General features: G+C 39.3%; 1 protein-coding gene across 1 annotated transcript in view; it reads left to right on the top strand.

Moving 5' to 3' along the window:
- wipf1b (WAS/WASL interacting protein family, member 1b) overlaps positions 1-15105 on the top strand; it is a 33109-nt gene extending 18004 nt beyond the window's left edge. The window contains exons 2-8 of the mRNA XM_062996869.1: positions 137-249; positions 947-1076; positions 3646-3801; positions 4988-5725; positions 10058-10267; positions 10362-10475; positions 12646-15105. Coding sequence (XP_062852939.1) covers positions 199-249; positions 947-1076; positions 3646-3801; positions 4988-5725; positions 10058-10267; positions 10362-10475; positions 12646-12698 — 1452 coding nt within the window. The 5' untranslated portion in view covers positions 137-198 and the 3' untranslated portion in view covers positions 12699-15105. The remainder of the gene's footprint in view (positions 1-136; positions 250-946; positions 1077-3645; positions 3802-4987; positions 5726-10057; positions 10268-10361; positions 10476-12645) is intronic.
- The last annotated feature ends 1382 nt before the right edge of the window (positions 15106-16487 follow it).

Here is a 16487-nt window from a genome sequence, read left to right as displayed (position 1 = left end):
ACAGAGCTCAAAGCTGTTACTATAGGTCGTGACACAGAAGTGTGGGTTTACTGTGGCTTTAGTTTAAATGATTTTCTTTGACTTTGTTTCTCTGTGCATGTGAGGTTGATTAATGTTTGTTTCTGATCATGGACAGGTTGCTGATGTTGGATGCTTTTTCTCTCTGGTTGCTGAAGGAGGAGATACTGAGGAGAGACGATGCCAGTTCCCCCACCGCCAGCTCCTCCACCACCCCCAACCTTGGCTCTGGTAACACATACACACACATTTACAAATACGTTGAAATCTATGGCATCAGGATTCCCTTCTTAAATACTTTGATATAAAAACATGTATTTGTCCTTTTTTCTAATTTCATTTGTCCATTTGTTTAGATTTGTCACACTACAAATTAGATCAGTAAACAAATCATATTACACAAACTAATACTAATACTAGTTGTTTTGAGGAACATAATTATCCAACACCCAAAGCATCAGCTTAAAAAAGGAACTGTTCATAATTTTAATAACTGGTTAAATAAATACCTGCAGCCTAATGATTTGTTTAATGTGAGATTATTATTTTTTTCTCTTGCCTAGATTAATTTTCACACTTTTTTTTAGTTAGAATCAGTGCTCGCTTTTCTGGCATGAACTGCATGTTTGGGTTCAAGTCAGTACTTTCACTATGCCAATCCAAAACTCTGCCAGGCAGTAATGCTGTTCTCCCCAGTGATGTTAAATGGGTCAGAGCTCTTTACAGGCAACTGTAGTCCTCCACACCAAACTTTTATATCTTTATGGTGGAACTTTTATGTCCTAATGGTAGAGCAGTTAATTTCCTTTCCCAAATTGTTGCCACAACTTTTAAAGCTTATGATTTTTTGTAACACCACAGAGAGGTGTTAATATCATATTTATTTATATTAAAATATTAATGTGTGTCTCTGTGCATTACTGAACAGGCCAACATAGAGAAGCCCACCCTGAACAAGTCTGAGCAGCTGGGAAGAAATGCATTACTGTCTGATATTTCCAAAGAAGCTCGACTCAAGAAGACTGTTACCAATGACCGCAGTGCACCGGTACTTGAACGTAAGAACCCACATTGAACCACACATGCCTCACAGTTCATTTAAAAGTTATTGCCAGTTCCACATTAAATATTAATGGCACTACAATAACATTTACAGCATTTGGCAGACTTATATTCAAAGCAACTAAAAATTGTTACTAAATACAATGCAAGCAAAAGGGTTAAGAGCCTTGCTCCTACAGTGACAATTTGACCATGGTGGGGTTTGAAGCAGTAACCTTTTGATCAATAGTCCGGTACCTTATACGAAGCTACTACTGCCCTAAATGTAAAAAGCTGTAAAGAACTGTTACTTTATATCTGGTTGCAGCACCTGCGACACCAGCAATATAAATGTACAATATTACAGTATTGTCTATTAAACAAAATACATACATGTATAGTATATTGTATCATAATAAATTAGGTCCATATACAGTTGCAATCGAAAATATTTAAACCCCCTTAACTTTAAATATATTAATGTGATGTGTATAGAATTAAATGAAAATACACAACAAGAAGTGACAATAAACATGGAAAGATAATTTATTAATACATTTAAGCAAACTGGCATAAGTTGACATAATTTTGAGTTTTGGCTTTTGTGCTGCAACTGTTATTGATTTTCTATGGAATTTAAATCTAGAGACCAAGAAGGTCACTTCAGTATACAGTGGTACCTTTAAACCCGATGACAGTTGTGAGCACTTTACCTTTACTTCTTTATTGTTTCCTTCTTAATCTTGGAGATGCTTGATCTTGGAATACCGTATTCCTTAGCGAGTTCAGTAAGGGTGCATTCACATGAGAAGTGGCAAAATAGCTTTTGCGCTGGCTGTGCCGTTATTTTCTGTGAAGTATTGCAGTGCCCAAAGCTTGACGTGACTTATTGTACTAAAACAAGCAAGGAAGTTTATTAGTGGAGAGAATTTATGAGCAGTAATAATTAAGAGAGGTTTCATGTTTATATGTCTTTCTTTTAATACATTGAGTCACATTAAGCTATTTTTTTTAAGATAAGTGCTTTAGACGCTCTTGAAAAAAGCTGATTCTTACAATTTCTCAGCACCCCGAGCTATAACAAGTTTAAAAAGAAAACGGGAAGACAATTCAGCTAAACACAGATACATGTGGATCTTTCAAAGTGAATTTGACGGTTTAATGACGTTTTACTGCATCGCTTAAGCGCTTAACAAATTGGCAGTCGCACACATGTCGAGTTTAAGGGAAACGTTGAAGTTAAGGGTATAAATTTGTCAACGAAGGGCATCGAAGTTTCAAAGATTTCGAGTTTAGGGGACGTTGAGTTACAAAGTACAGCTTTGATTGATTTGGACAGTTTGCTTAGTATCATTGTCTTGTTGAAAAGTCCAGATCAAGATTCATTTAATCAAAGAAGGCATACACGGTAAAGATTGCGAATTCCTGCATTATAACTGACCCACCTCCATTCTTTTGGTCATTAGTCTTGCCTTTCTTGTGCCAGAAAACCACTGATCCAGGGAAAATAACAGCTGTAGATGACTGAAGAAATCTCTGTCATGTGAAAAAAATCCTATTCACACCAGGCCAGATAAAGATCACTTTACAGGAGGATGGTGTCAGTGAATGACCAGAAGGATACTTTACCAAAATAAATATTAGAGTTAACCACAAGATATAAACCACTGGTGAGTCTTAAAACAGGAAAGCCAGATTAGAGTTGTGACAAAGTATATGAATCTGACAAAGTATATGCAGTTCTGTAACACTAACCTCTAGACCTCTAGTTTATACCTAAATAAACTTGTACCAAATTGATTAATAGAGAAACAAAAAAACTGTTCTTGATATGAAGAGCACCACATCATTAGTAAAACTTAGATAAGAGTGTTATGGTATGGGCATATATGGCTGCAAATAGAACTGAATTCCTTGCAGTTAATGATGTAACGACTGACTAAAGTGGCAAGATAAATTCTGAAGTATATAGGACAGTTGTAATTGTATTCTTAATTCAACTCGTGTCCAGCCAAACACTGCACAACTTCTTGGTGCGTGCTTTACACTGCAAATTAATAATTGAAAGCACACAGCAAAGGCTGCCAAAGAAGTGAAATCTTCAGCGATGGCCAGACCGGGGAGTTCAGAAACTCGCTGCTGGTGTGCAAGCGGAATATTCCACTGCGCCACCTGGGTGCCCCCAGAATGCAGTTTTAATCCTTATGATACGTTGAATTGAAAGAGTGAATATCTGAGTAATAAGTTATTAATTCTGTGTGACATGACACTATTTAATAATGATAATAATAATGATAATATAATAATGATAATAATTTAATAATGATAATATTGGAGGGATTCGTTTTTGAAAGAAAAAATGCATTTATTTCACAATATTTGCTACCAACTGTTTGGAAAATTTGAGTATTAATTTCATTGATGTTTATGTAATGTGCTGTTGAACAGGGACTTAGTCAGTGTTCAGGCTGCTTTTTTATTACCTTTTTTGTTTTTAATTATTAAATTTGATGTGACTTCATAATATGATATCACTTGTTTTGAACCTTAACATGTCATAACAATGTTTGTTTTTTTCTTTAACAGAGCCCAAAGGTGGTGGTGGTGGTGGTGGTGGAGGAGGAGGAGCAGGAGGAGGAAGTGGTGGTTCTGGTGGTGGTGGTAGCTTTGGAGGTGGAGCTCCTGCAGGTTTAGGTGGCCTGTTTCAGGATGGCATGCCAAAGCTGCGGTCCACCAGAGATGGTGAGAAACAAATACATAGCATTGCTAGAAGTGTTAACAACCATCCAGTTTTCAGATGAATCATTTATTTAAGGGCTCTGCAAGCTCAGGGTCTACATTTGTTTTAAATTCAGAACGTCTACAATTCACGCAGTGCAGCAATATGTTTGGAGTTACTCACAGCACTATTTTTGTAAAAATGTAAATGTATTTTTCACATTAGGTTTTGGCATTGGGTCACTTAGAACTTGGACTAACCTGAAATGTTCCCATAAGTACCTCATGAGTACTTACCTCATTTTCATCCACATGGTGCCAGAGCTGAAGCTGGATCGTGGTACCACAAATTCTTCATTAAAGACGGCCTGTGTTTCCACCAGTTTAAGAGCCAAATCATTACATAATCTAATGTGGTTTACTGATGCACTGTGTAAAATAATAACCATAGAGAGTTTTACAAGTTGTTCCTCTAGCTTTTGAGATCTTACATTATATAACAAAAGTATATGGTCACCTGGTCACAAGCTTGTTTACACAATAGGATCCTCCCTTCCTTATGAAAAGGCTTTCCACAAGCATTTGGAGTGTGTTTGTGCCCATTTAATCAAAAGATTTTTGTAAGGCACTGATGTTGGATGAGAAGGGCTTGCTTATAACTGATGTTCCAATTTAACCAAAAGCTGTTTAGAGTTCCACCAAACACAATCAAACCATGCCTTTATGAATCTTGCTTTGTGCACAGGGTGACAGTCACACAAAGTTTATACACCTGTTAGCAATGGGTGGTTCAGGATTACATTGATTTCTGAACACCTGATTAGAAGGGGTGTCTACATACTTTTGGCCATAAAGTGTAGTTACCATTAAAGACTAAATATTTTGGTGACTATATAAATCACAAAACTATTGTAATATAAATGTAAGTCTATCTTACCATTATTTATGTGACCTCTATTATTGTAAGTATGACATGAAAATTATCATTTAAAATTGTAATTATTGTAGTTGTTCTTATAATTAATGTAATTTTATGCTTTTTTTATGCTTTTACTCATCTTTCCTGAAGAAGTCATTCGGATTGAGTGACGAAACGTATCTACAACAAACTTGTGTCCAGATGAACTGATTCAACTTTGTGGATTTGTGTACCTGGATTATTGAGCATGCATCAACAGGTTTACTCATCTTTGTTTTCCTCTACTTTCAGACTCTGGTAATACTAGACCCCCCTGCCTTCCTCCAGGTGCCCGTAGTTCTGGTCCTCGGCCATTTGGGGGTGGCACAGGCCCTTCCCCACGTTTTCCTGGGCCTCGTAATGGCTCCTCGGACTCTCCCCGGCCCCGATTGACCCCTCCTCGATCTGAAACCCCAGGAGGACCGCCTCCGCCTGTTCCTAACACACCACGACCTCATCAGAGTAACTTACAGTGTAGAGGACCACCTCCTCTGCCTGGTGGAGCCCGCTCTCTGAGCTCCTCACCTGCGCCCCCTCCTCCCAACCCTCCTGTACGGCAAGCCATGCCCCCACCAGTGCCAGGTGGACGTCCCCAATCCAGTCCTGCAGCTCCACACCCTGTGCCTTATTCAGGTCGACCACCTCTTCCACCAGCTCCTAGTCGAGGTGAAGACCGGCCACCGCCTGTTCCACCTGGCAGCCGGCCATCTATGCCTCTTCCAAGGGACAGCCCACCTCCTCCCCCTCCTCCTTCTGCCAACAGTAAGCCACCTCCCCTTTTGTCTCGTGGTTCTGTAAGCTCTGCCCCGCCACTGCCACCCGGACGACCAACCAAGCCTAACGAGGAGCACACACCTCGGCTTCCTCAGAGGCATGTATCACTCACCTCACATGCCCCCTCCCCTCCTCCACCAGGTCGGTCTGGTCCCCTTCCTCCACCTCCATCTGAAAGACCTCCCCCTTTGGGTCGGAACTCATCTGGACGAACAGGTAGGGGACTTTCAGATACCTTCAAATAATTTACTTTTGGAATAAATAGCAGTAATAATGCTTATGATAAATATTTTAGTAATAATTAATAAGAATGTTAATTAAATAATTAATCAACAAAATCATTAAAAACGTAATGTTTAGTATGATAAAACACATTAACTTTGAATAGGTTAGGTTACACAAGTGGATTTTTAATACATGTTTAGAAGAAAACGTCAATTTCTATTGTAATTAGATTTCAGAAATGATATAAAAAGTCACCATCTAAACTGTAGGTGGTTCTAAGGATTAAAGGAAGTCTTGTCAAATATAGTGCTTGAGATTGACCATAATAATATAATATCATCTTTTTCTTTGGCAAGTTTGTCAGTTTTGGTAGTCAACACTAGTACCAGCAAAATTTTATGATCCTTAGTATCACAAATAACAAGCAAAATTGAACACCAGCATGAAGCCTTCATTTTTTTTAATTGAAAGGTTGAGAGTTGGAATCCAGGCTCTGCCATGCAGCCACTGTTGGGCCCTTGAGCAAGGCCCTTAACCTGCTTGGCTCCAGGGGCGACGTACCATGGCTGACCCTGCACTCTGACCCCAGCTTCCAAACAAGCTGGGATATCCACGATTTTCCTGGCAACACAATGGGGGCTGCCATGACACCTCCCTATTTCCGTTTGCCGGTTTTTCGTTTCCGGTCTCGTTAGATTTGCTGTAGTACTAACTACAACATTATTAAACTACTTTTGGTAAGGACTGCATGGTTCAAATATGAACTCGGGCTCGACGTGTGCCGCTCTCGGGTGCCACAACAACTCAAAGAAATTAAAGCTGTTATTGGAAAGTACGAGCTTTTAACAGCAGCGGATTTGTAAACATTGTCGGTGCGCTGCGCCTTACGCGTTACATTCCATAATAATAATATTAATTATATTAATAATATAATAATATTTATTAATGAAATAATAATAAAAAAAAATTAATATCGTATAATGCAGTTTCACTTTGTATAGTCCAAAATTTTAGAGAGCGTTGCAGAAATTGCACAAATAACATTTAAATCCGGACACCCAGACAGACACGGCTTGTGCAAGTGTTGTTCCCAGTTTATTGTTTTAGTAAATTAAACAACGCAACGCGTTTTATTCTGTCCATTCAGCTCCCCTTTCCTACTTTACATCCACTCATGAACCAATATAAGTATACACTGTTGTAGAAGTAAAAACAATCAACAAATCAGTCGTGATACATCGTTTATTATTTCCAGTGTTTCACAGCTATTAGAATGTTCCTCGGTTCATCCATACCTTCCACAACTTCCCTAACCCTGCAATGCACGAGTAACCCACCGTCTCCACTACTCCACTTTCCCTCAGCATTACCCACGCCTGATGTTTACCTTCAGCAATTCCTACGCATGTAAGCCTCTGTGCTTTTATAGTTCTGTAGCTCCTCACCGTCTACAGCTTCGGAAAAGACGAAATGGTTCACTTATATCAATATAGCTAACCTCATGTCATCTACCCACTCTGTAAGCGTGGGGCACTGTCAGAACACGGTCACCACAGCTTCTTAAAATGTCCTTACTGTCGAGTGCTAGGAATTAAGAAAGGACTCAGTTTTAACTAAAACAAAACTGCTTTATTGTTCGGAGTATCAGCTTGCAGAGACGCAGAACATGCGAGTGAGCAGAGTGCGTTCCAACAACACACCGAGAGGAGGGAATAAGGGTACAACAGTGCACTCGTCTAACAAAATGCATAAATAGACAGTCGCTCTACACTTACTATTCAACCACCGAGTGCTTTTGGCCATGTTTGTTAAAAAAAACCAGTTACGAATGACCACTACTTCTGTCGTTCAGAACGTAAACACTGTAACCGGAAGTCAAAAACCGGCTTCAGCTACGAATCACGGGAAAGGTCAAAGTTCAGGAAAATCGTGGATACAGGGGTTGGACAAAATAACTGAAACACCTGTCATTTTAGTGTGGGAGGTTTCATGGCTAAATTGGACCAGTCTGGTGGCCAATCTTCATTAATTGCACATTGCACCAGTAAGAGCAGAGTGTGAAGGTTCAATTAGCAGGGTAAGAGCACAGTTTTGCTCAAAATATTGCAATGCACACAACATTATGGGTGACATACCAGAGTTCAAAAGAGGACAAATTGTTGGTGCACGTCTTGCTGGCGCATCTGTGACCAAGACAGCAAGTCTTTGTGATGTATCAAGAGCCACGGTATCCAGGGTAATGTCAGCATACCACCAAGAAGGACAAACCACATCCAACAGGATTAACTGTGGACGCAAGAGGAAGCTGTCTGAAAGGGATGTTCGGGTGCTAACCCGGATTGTATCCAAAAAACATAAAACCACGGCTGCCCAAATCACGGCAGAATTAAATGTGCACCTCAACTCTCCTGTTTCCACCAGAACTGTCCGTCGGGAGCTCCACAGGGTCAATATACACGGCCGGGCTGCTATAGCCAAACCTTTGGTCACTCGTGCCAATGCCAAACGTCGGTTTCAATGGTGCAAGGAGCGCAAATCTTGGGCTGTGGACAATGTGAAACATGTATTGTTCTCTGATGAGTCCACCTTTACTGTTTTCTCCACATCCGGGAGAGTTACGGTGTGGAGAAGCCCCAAAGAAGCGTACCACCCAGACTGTTGCATGCCCAGAGTGAAGCATGGGGTGGATCAGTGATGGTTTGGGCTGCCATATCATGGCATTCCCTTGGCCCAATACTTATGCTAGATGGGCGCGTCACTGCCAAGGACTACCGAACCATTCTGGAGGACCATGTGCATCCAATAGCGGTGCCGTGTATCAGGAAGACAATGCACCAATACACACAGCAAGACTGGTGAAAGATTGGTTTGATGAACATGAAAGTGAAGTTGAACATCTCCCATGGCCTGCACAGTCACCAGATCTAAATATTATTGAGCCACTTTGGGGTGTTTTGGAGAAGCGAGTCAGGAAACGTTTTCCTCCACCAGCATCACGTAGTGACCTGGCCACTATCCTGCAAGAAGAATGGCTTAAAATCCCTCTGACCACTGTGCAGGACTTGTATATGTCATTTCCAAGACGAATTGACGCTGTATTGGCCGCAAAAGGAGGCCCTACACCATACTAATAAATTATTGTGGTCTAAAACCAGGTGTTTCAGTTATTTTGTCCAACCCCTGTACGTAGTACTGTACACCTGTATATGTATATATGACAAATAAAGGCATTGTATGGTCAGTAGTAGCTCAGCGGATAAGGTACTGGACTAGTAAGCATAAGGTTGGCGGTTCAAGCCCCATCATCGCCAAGTTACCACTGGGCTCCTGAGCAAGGCCCTTAACTCTCAATTGCTTGAACTGTATTCAGTGATGAGTGTAAATTGCTTTGGGTAAAAGCGTCTGCTAAATGCCACAAATGTGTAAATCAATGTGTATTTTATAAAAAAAAAAAAAAAAATTTATTTCATGCTTGCAACATTTTTTGAGACAGAGGTGTGTCTACCACTGTGTTACATCACCCTTCCTATTAATCACACTTTTTTCATTTTCATTTGAAAACTGAGGATATGAATTGTTGTGGTTTGGCCCAATGGATTTTTTTTGCCAGTTGCTGATACTAGACAGCTGCTCAACAGTCGGTTTGTCTGATTCTGTTCTTAATTTGTCATACATTTTAAATAGAAGACAGGTCTGGACTGCAGGCAGGCCACTCAAGCATCTGCACTTTTGTGTCTATGAAGTCACCCATGCCTTGGGCACTAATGCAGTTCCATGTCTTTGAGACAGAGAACTTGACATTTGTTTTTTTCCAAAAAACAACCTGAAACATGGACTCATCTGACCACAGCATGTTTCCACTGTCTTTTGGTTCTTGTGTTAGGTGACAATGGTTTTCCGAGATACACTTAAGCCCATGTGACTATATTTATCACAGTAACGTGACGGTTTCTCATGCAGGGCAGACTGAGGGCTTGAAAGTCACATACAACCAGTAGTGGTTTCTAGCTTTGCCCTATATGACCTGAGATTTGTCTGGATTTTGAACTGACTGATAATTCCTTCATGAAGTTATACACAAAGTGGTGTGCCATGACTAATCTTTGCTTGGCACCTCATGATATCCTCACCTGTTATTAATTCATCTGTATTTTGTGAAAACACTGTAACTTAAATAGTGTATAAACATTTGCTCTTATAAGCTGTGGTTATACTACTTAAGTGTAAATCAAACAATAAATAATTATTAAATGTTAGACATACTTGTTTAACTTAATTTCCAGTTTAAACATTTGTATTTTTATTTTGTGTGGGCATTGTCAGGTCCCCTCCCACCTCCACCACCATCTGGTCGACCAGGCAGTGGGAGTGTACGGTCATCAGGAGCCCCACCTCCTCCAAACAGAGTAGGATCGGACCCTCCTCGTGGCAGCAACAGACCGCCACCCCCACCAGACAGGCCCACTTCTGGAGGTCCTCCACCTCCGCCTCCTCCAATGGGCAACGGTTACCACAGTCAGTCACAAAATGCAGGTGTGGTATGTTTAGTGAGGGTCCATCTATGGTGCTAACCCTTGTGATTACTTTGTCATTCAAATTTTTTTGTCTTTATCTGTGTTTTGATTAGATGAGTGGGAAATGCGCTTCAGCTTCCGGCCTGTGTCAGATTTCCCACCCCCAGATCCTTATATTCCCTTTCAAAAGACATATCCCAGCAAACTAGCCAGAAGTGATGGCAGAGGTAACTGATTAGGACTCTTTATTCATTTTGCTACTTGTAATCACTGTGATTCAAAATTATTTACAATGAGTTTAACTAGTCTAGTGTGTATGCGCAAATACAATAATCAACTGATATTATTAGTTAATTAAATCATTAGTCTTGTGAACATGCTGCTGTTTTCAATGAATTTGTATAATTCTAGTAATTAGATTCTTCACTTTATGTATACTTCTTATCTAATGCCATAAATTATGTTTTATGTGCTCATTTACAAAAGGGTTGCTCTTCAAGCAGTGAACACTATGCACAATTTAATGAAAGATAAAATTATGTGCAATTTCTAGTCCTGAAACCTCCCAAAGCATTATTTAATACTGTAATTCCAGAATGTTTGGGTCTGAAAGTGTTTTTCCACAGAAATTAACACAGCTGCCTGGGCTATCACAGCAACAACATAAGAATACCCAACTATGTGGTACACCTTCACAAATGACTATGAACACCTTGGCAATTACCTGAGATACCACAGCAACGACCTTGGACAGCAGCGACCAGCTAGCAACACCCTAGTAACCCAGTATACCATAGTAAAAACCTAGAAATGGTCTGTTAAATACTAGAAACACAGTTTAAATTATCTGGCATTATTGTAGTGATCACCTGGAATACTATACCAAACAGCTTTCAACACCCTAGTGTCATTCATGCCCAACCAGCATCACCCTAGCAACCACCTAAAATACTTTAACAATAGTTAAAACCCATTTATAAACAACCTGAAAAGTCATAACCACCTAGCTACTCCCTGATAACCATATATGATCAGCAACACCCAGGCAACTACCTAGGATACTAAAAGAAACATCTAGCAACATTTTATCAACCGCTTAAGATACCATAGCAAAAAGCTTGCAGTACACTAGCACCGGCCTTAAACACCATATCAACCACTCATGATCACCCTTACAACTACCTGGTATACTAACCAATAGCAACACCCCAGGATACCACAGCAATGAGCATCCTAGCAACAATCTGAGTTACCATTACAAACACCTAACTAGACTCAAACTAACAAATACCAATGCAACCATCTAGCCACGTGGAATACGAAAGCAACTACCTGTAACGACACTCAACCACTTAGCAGCACCCTAGCAACCACCTGAAGTACTAAAACAACTTCCTAGTGTTACTATAGAAACCACTTCAAAAATCATAGCAACCTCTTATGCCAAGTTCACTACTCGACTTTCTGATTTGTCGGGTCGCTGTACAGTTCACACTACACGACTGAATCTTTTGCACTCGGGAGTCTTTCAGTCGGTGTGTATTTCACACTACACGACTGATCGGTGATAGGGGGTTTCACACTACATGACCTATCACCAACTGGAATCGCAGGCGAGCTTCTCTGGTCTCCCAAACTACGTTTTGTCACGAAAACAAACGCGAGAAGTGACGACGGGTTTAATGATACCACGTCCAAAAATGCACGTCAACAAGTAGCGAGTGATCAAAGTGTTTGTGCGCTGATGTGCAGCGTAAAATCAAGGAGGAAAAATAAATGCATCTGAGTGGATTTGGCAACATGTACAGTATGGATTGTTCTATAGTAAGTTGGAGGTTAATTAATATTTTTGCAATGCAACGTTGGTGTTTTGTAGAGAACGATCAAGTCAGAAATACTGTAAAATGTGTGTGCCGGTGTATTCTGATATAAACTATATTATCCCCCTCTCCCACCTGTTTACACTCCTCTCCTGCGTTTCCCCTCACACCGTATCCTGCGTTCTCATTGGCTGTTTGACAGAGCACTCATTGCCAGACGTGCAACTGAGATCAGATATCTGACATGCTAGAAATCTCAATCCGGTCGCCGAGCTCTCGGCGAGCTGGTCGGATGGAGTTGTTGATCGCCGAGCGAACGCCGAGCCGAGCGAAATCTGGCCAAAAATCGTGTAGTGTGAACTTGGCATTAGCAAAACTGTAGGAACATTTAGCAACATCCTTGCCATCTTAGGAAATTGATTAAAGTGTGTTGTTTTCATTAAATTATTTTATTTAATTAAATAATGCAAAATTTGCATTGTTATGCACGTTAAGGTTGGATGAGCATTGATGAACTGATTGATAAAAATGCTTTTAGCATTTTAATACTTTATATGTGTGACTTTGTGCGTTTTAGGTTCAGGAAAAAAGGAGAGAGGTGCTCCCCCCTTGCCCCCTATTCCCAGATAAATGAAGTAGACTGGCTGCTCAGGGATACCATGCTTCTTTCTCAATATGTGCTATTCATTTTGCTTTAAACATTTATTTTGCATGTTGAGCACTTAAGTGCTGGTTTTTGAAAATATTATACATGTTTACGTTAAGGCCATATAAACTGTTTCAGGTGCCAACACCACACAGTGCCTACCATGTTCACAACGCTGGGCCAGAGTTTACTTTTACATTCTTCCTTCATGATTAAAGGGTGGGTAGGAGCACACTTTTCATATGGGAACTTGATCCTGTATGACCAGCAGAGTTTCTTTACTCTGTAGCTTTGACCAACTGTGTAAATCAGGTAATTAACTGAAGGGTTATATCAGAGCCAGAGAATCCACTTCTGGCTTAAATCATGTTGTAAAGGACCAGGCATTACCATTCTGACATGTGCCCAAGCCACTGTTCTTCCACTTTCTCATTACCTTCTCATTTCTCATGCTGGCATGGCAAGTTTTATGCATCAAGTTTAGTTTTGATTGTTGGAAACACTTGATATGTAGCTGCTGGGATAATAATCATGTTGCTGACTGGTAACATGTGTGCAAGTGTATTTTGTAGTATTTTTGTAGTCATTCAGCAATACCACCATGCTAAAACAATTAGTACCCAACTACAACCAATAACAGTTGTAATTGTGAATGGAAAAATAAGAGCTTGTTTTTTTTTAGAGCTTACAGTGAAACCTGAGTCCAAAAGAGTTATTATTTAGTGAAAATTACTGTGAGCAAAAGGAATACACCTTTGACAGATTGAGTGTCATTCACTCACATCTAGGTGCACTCCACCTTCTCTATATGGAAGGTCTGAGAAGACTGGCGTGCCTAGAAGGAAACTTCACATACAGGTTTTTCAAAACCAGGTTTCTAGGGTTTATTTTTTGTGCGGTACCCTCGCTACCTGCTGCACAACCATGTAAACAAAGTAGATGGATCACAAAGAAGTACGTTAGTTAGATATTTCAATATTGCTTAATTTAGTCTTAAACTTCCTCCCCTTTGTGGACAGATTAGGTGGGGGGAGGGTTATACAGGTAAAGTTTACATTTATTTTCAGGGATTTCTGCAACTGCCCTTTTACTATGATTGAAGGATTAACATAAGCTAATTTTTTGTTATTGAATATAATTGACTGTAGATGCTTACTAGTGTGTTCAAACAAATAAAGCCTACTTTGACTCCACCAAATGAAAATTGCACAGATTGGTGGTCTCTCCCAAGGTTTTAAAAGAAACTTGAGATGTATGCTGAGACGTTATCCAAAAAACACCAGAAATAGGTCTGCCATGAATTAAAAGCATATAAAGCAGTAACAGATATTAACAGTAGTAAAATCAATGTCAGCTAATTTCTAAAAGTGAAAATAAACTGTTGGCCAGGGCAGGGTTGAATGTTTTCTGGCAGATTACAATAAACGTAGTACTGAGTATCTGAAGTTGGGTGTAGAATATATTGAAATCTTAAAGAAGGATGTGCCTTATGAGTTTCTTTATGCTTCAAAAATAGAAGATTTGATCACAGAGTGCCTAGGCAGGTTTGTCTTGTTTATTTTTAAAATGTTGGTTTATGTTTACTAGAATATTTGTTCAGTTCAGTATTAAGCCTGTTATATATTTCACAAGATGTGTGTTGTGTTAAAAAGGTGCACTTTTTGCCTTGTTTGCTGATATACGTAGATTACATACAGTATACTCATATCACACCATTATTGGTACTCTTGCCATACTTAGATAACTTGCATACTTGCCATTTTAGATGAATGTCTAAAATAAGATGATGTGTAGTATCTTGGTCTAGACTAATATTTCTTCTGTCAATAAAATACATTTTAGAGGAAATGTAATAATAAAAATAGGCAGAAATATGGATCACTTCCAAGGATGCAAACTCATATTCTTTCAGAAGTGACTGATGAAAGACAAGGTACATTAAAATAAATCATATTTTTGACAGATCCTGTGGTCTGGACTGCAAGAATCTTTATAAATAGTGTTTTAAATATCAGCAGATATGCACAAAAATGTATCGGATGACTAAGTATGACCAGAAAACAAGCTGAGCCTTTACGTTCAGCTTACAGTACTTAGGAAGTGAAGGTCTATGCAAATTTAGGGCAGGTCAAGGATTTTGCCATTTATAGATAATTGTTTTGATGCATGCTTGTTATCTATGTATCTTAAGGATGTCACTGGGACAGGCACTTACAGTGGTACTTCCTTCTCTGTGCGCATGCACCAGAGGAGTTTCTTCTTACTTTATTCCATTGTTTGATTTGTAATCCTTGTTTCCTTTGTTTATTGGTCTTTCCTCTTGTGACTTTTTGTATGTAACAAATATGTCAGAAGTTTTCTAAATAAATGATGAACCAAAACTTGGTCTGATTGTGCAAAATTGTTATAGATGTTATTGACTCCTTATTGACACCTTATTTTGACATTTGTTTATATGCTTTGTTAGCGTTAATGTTTGATTAAATGTAGCCCCCCAGTTTAGTCATGTTTAGTTTACTATTATATGGTGACACATATGCTGGCTTGCACAGGCCTCCTCCAACATTTGTTAACCACATAACTGTGGATCCTTAAAGGGAGACCAACATGCACAGAAGAAACATGCCAGCCGTTTTGTATTTCTTCACCGCTTGTGCTGGTACCCCAAGCAGACATTAGGCATTGATGTTGAAGTGGCCAGGTGATGATTTATTCTGATATTAAGGCCAGTGTTTGCAGACACATCACCAGTATTTTAATTATCTCCTTTTGTTGGTGTGTACCCAATGCCATGGCATTCCTGTTGGGGGGTACATATGGCTGCTGCCTGTAAGCAGCCTTTATGGGTGTCTGGCCTTAACAATTTTTCTTTATCACAGTGACTCAGTTCTTTACATCTACCCAAACCTGCTGCATTTATCATGCATACTGTGAGTAAAGGATTCAGGAAATATGAGAGAAATCTGTCTGTGTGGGGCAGGGCCACATCATATTTGAGCCATCTAATGGCATTGCATAAAAATGCAGAAAATGTAAAAAAAAACATTATGCTACTGTGAAAAATATAGCTACACTGGCTGGGGAAATATGTTATTACTTAACACATTTAACAAAGTGCAACATAAAACTCTGTTATACAAGGAGAAAGCCATACATCAATTTTATGCAGAACCATCACAAGATTCTTTGGGTCTAATCTCATCTAAGACCAAAGAAACAGTGGGAATGTGTGCTGTGGTCAGATAAGTTCACATTTCAGCTTGTTCTCAAAAAAATGGATTTTGAATTTTCTGTCACAAAGATGAACAGAACCATCTGGTCTGTTATCAGCAGCTGAAGTCTTGTATCAAGTAAGAATGGGCAAAAATTTCACTTGCAAAACTGCAACAATTAGTACCCTCAGTTTCCAAACAATTAAAAAGTGGAATTAATAGGAAAATCCTAGCTATTTTGCTCCAAGTTTTAAGAGTTTGCAGGCATTAAGTTTTAAATTTGCTTGTAGTTACAAAATACAATGAAGATGGTCAGTGAAAACATTGGAAACCTTCCTTTGTACTTTTCAGCTAAATAAAGGTGTTTTATCACATTTTACACAATGATTAACACACATTGTGCATAAATAATAAAACAGATGTAGTCTCTACACCTACGAGTGCTACAATGTGTATGCTTTATTGTTGTTTTCTTAAATCTATGTATACAATTTTTTAAAGATTATTGTATTAAAAAAATTACAATTTCTACATCATACTTCAAACAACAGCCATGTTAAT

The sequence above is a fragment of the Trichomycterus rosablanca genome, chromosome 6, assembly GCF_030014385.1.
Source record: "Trichomycterus rosablanca isolate fTriRos1 chromosome 6, fTriRos1.hap1, whole genome shotgun sequence".
NCBI lineage: Eukaryota > Metazoa > Chordata > Actinopteri > Siluriformes > Trichomycteridae > Trichomycterus > Trichomycterus rosablanca.
The sequence above is the reverse complement of the archived record's forward strand: the minus strand, read 5'-3'. Positions and strand labels throughout refer to the sequence as shown.